The 2130-nt window shown below is 54.0% G+C and overlaps 1 protein-coding gene across 1 annotated transcript; it reads left to right on the forward strand.

Annotated features, from left to right (window-relative positions):
- Nucleotides 1–146: 146 nt before the first annotated feature.
- On the forward strand, nucleotides 147–1040 carry CAOG_09245 (hypothetical protein; the record flags this gene model as incomplete). Its single annotated transcript, XM_011272669.1, has 1 exon — nucleotides 147–1040. A coding segment is annotated over one exon (894 nt), but the record flags the coding sequence as incomplete, so codon positions are not given.
- Nucleotides 1041–2130: the final 1090 nt, after the last annotated feature.

A 2130-nucleotide genomic window follows, 5' to 3' on the forward strand; every position in this document is an offset into this window, starting at 1 on the left:
TTGCCCAGTTTGCCAGATGGTGAAGCATGCGAGGCACGCACCATACGGTCTCTTGACTCCGATTGAGGCCCGCAGACAAGCCTTTCGGCGACTGGTCCATCGACTTTGTGACCGGATTACCAGATTCTCAAGGGTTTAACGCAGTCATGGTCTGCATCGATCGACTGACTCGAGTTGCACATTTCATTCCGACGACAAAGTCTGTCACGGCGGAGGAATCGGCTCAGTTGTTCCTGGAGAATGTCGTGAAGCTGCACGGCGTTCCGGTTCGTGTCTTGTCTGATCACGGACCTCAGTTCATTGCAAAGTTCTGGAAGAAGCTATGGAAGGCGATGGACATCGACCTCTCCTACTCTAGCGCGTATCATCCACAAGGAAACGGTCTTGTGGAACGGGTGAATCAAGCGCTGGAGTCATACCTGCGAGCGTACGTCAGTGAAGCCGAGGACTGGTCAAGACTCCTCTGGTTGTGCGAGTTCACGTACAACAACACGGTGCACGCGGCGATCCAGTGCAGTCCTTTCATGGCCATGTACGGGTTTCAGCCGGAAATGGATGAGATTAACTTCAAGTCGCCGAAGGCACCTCAAACGGCAGCTGATCGCGTGGAGGAACTCAAGGCACTGCGTTTCTCGTTGAGAGCGAATATTCACCGAGCAAACATGTCCGCAGCCAAGTTCTATGATCGACACCACAAGGCAGCACCTCCGATCACGGTGGGCAGCCTAGTCACAGTTCTGCGTCGCAGTCAGACGGCCGAACAACCGTATGCCAAGCTGGCGTACGTACGCGATGGTCCCTTCAAGGTCGTGAAGCAGATCAATGAGCGTGCCTTTGAGCTGGATCTAGGTGAAGCATCCAGCAAGTCCCGCACCTTCCATGTATCTGTCTTGGAATTGTTTGTCGCTGATGACGTGGAAGGTCGGATTCGGCGGGTCCTGCCTCCTGTCAAGGACTGGGACGGAACAGTTCGACATCGAGTCGAGGCGGTGATTGATTCGACTCGTCACAGCGAGATTATGTACTATCGCATCCGAAGGGTAGGCACCACTGCTCGTGAAGACACCTGGGAGCCGGCCAAAGACGTGTGGGCTCGCTTCCCCAGGGCCGTTCGTTTATTCCATCTGGCCGAACCTTCTCTGCCACAGCCTACGCGAGAGGAATTCGATATCCGTTTCACGAATGGATCGCCGTCGGTCCAGCCGAATCCTGTTCAACCCACGGCTAGTCGTACGCCCGCTGCTCCAGCTGGCCAAGCTCCACCTCAAGCTAGTGCGTCACCCGTTGCTACGCGTTCAGTGGCAACCCCATCTGCAGTTGCTGCACTCCGTAGCAACCCCGCCCACAGCTGCTGCAAGTCCCGCAGCAAGTCCACTTGTCAAGTCGGCATTGTCAGGTTTCTGGATGCAACCTGCCACTTTGAATGATTTCTTGCATGTTTTCTCACCCCTGTCTTTCTTCCTGATTTTCTCCTGTCTTGCTCTGATTTGTCTTGCCTGATTTTCTGATTTGATGATGACAAATAGAGAGGCGTCTCTAATTCCGAACAGAATTTTTTGACTGGGCCACCATTACGCCTCTGATTTTAATTCCGAACAAGAGTGTTTTTGAGCCACTAGTCGATGTAGAAGCCTCTAATCCACTCCCTTGCTTGAAATTATAGTAAAACCAGTCTTATTTTATTTGATGGAGGCAAGTAGGCGGGCGACAGAGCTGTTCTACGAGTGTCGGTGCAGACAGTGAGCGCTGGTCCTGTGGGAGGAGGCAAAGCGCACTGAACAGCACCGCAGCCCTGGACAGCTCCTGCGAGCATGTCCGGGCGCCCGATAGTTGATACAGATGGGAGTATGTGGGACTCTGATGGATCATAGAGTCGTTCACGTGCGGCGCAGTGACACAACAGAGCGGCAGCGAACGGGGCGGTCAGTCGAGCCCGACCCATCCGTGGAAAATTTTTCGCATGTTGCGTTCCAGCCCCGCGATTATGCTCCAATTCAAGAAAGAACGATGGTTATGCCGATTGGCCATTTTTCAACAAACGGAGCTGGGGGGCTTCGGAAAACGGACCGAATTCAAGGGCTATGGGGCAACCGGCCGCCGGTTCCGCGACCTGGCTGGAAACTTTTGGTC

Source organism: Capsaspora owczarzaki (assembly GCF_000151315.2).
Source record: "Capsaspora owczarzaki ATCC 30864 unplaced genomic scaffold supercont2.79, whole genome shotgun sequence".
Taxonomy (NCBI): Eukaryota; class Filasterea; order Ministeriida; family Capsasporidae; genus Capsaspora; species Capsaspora owczarzaki.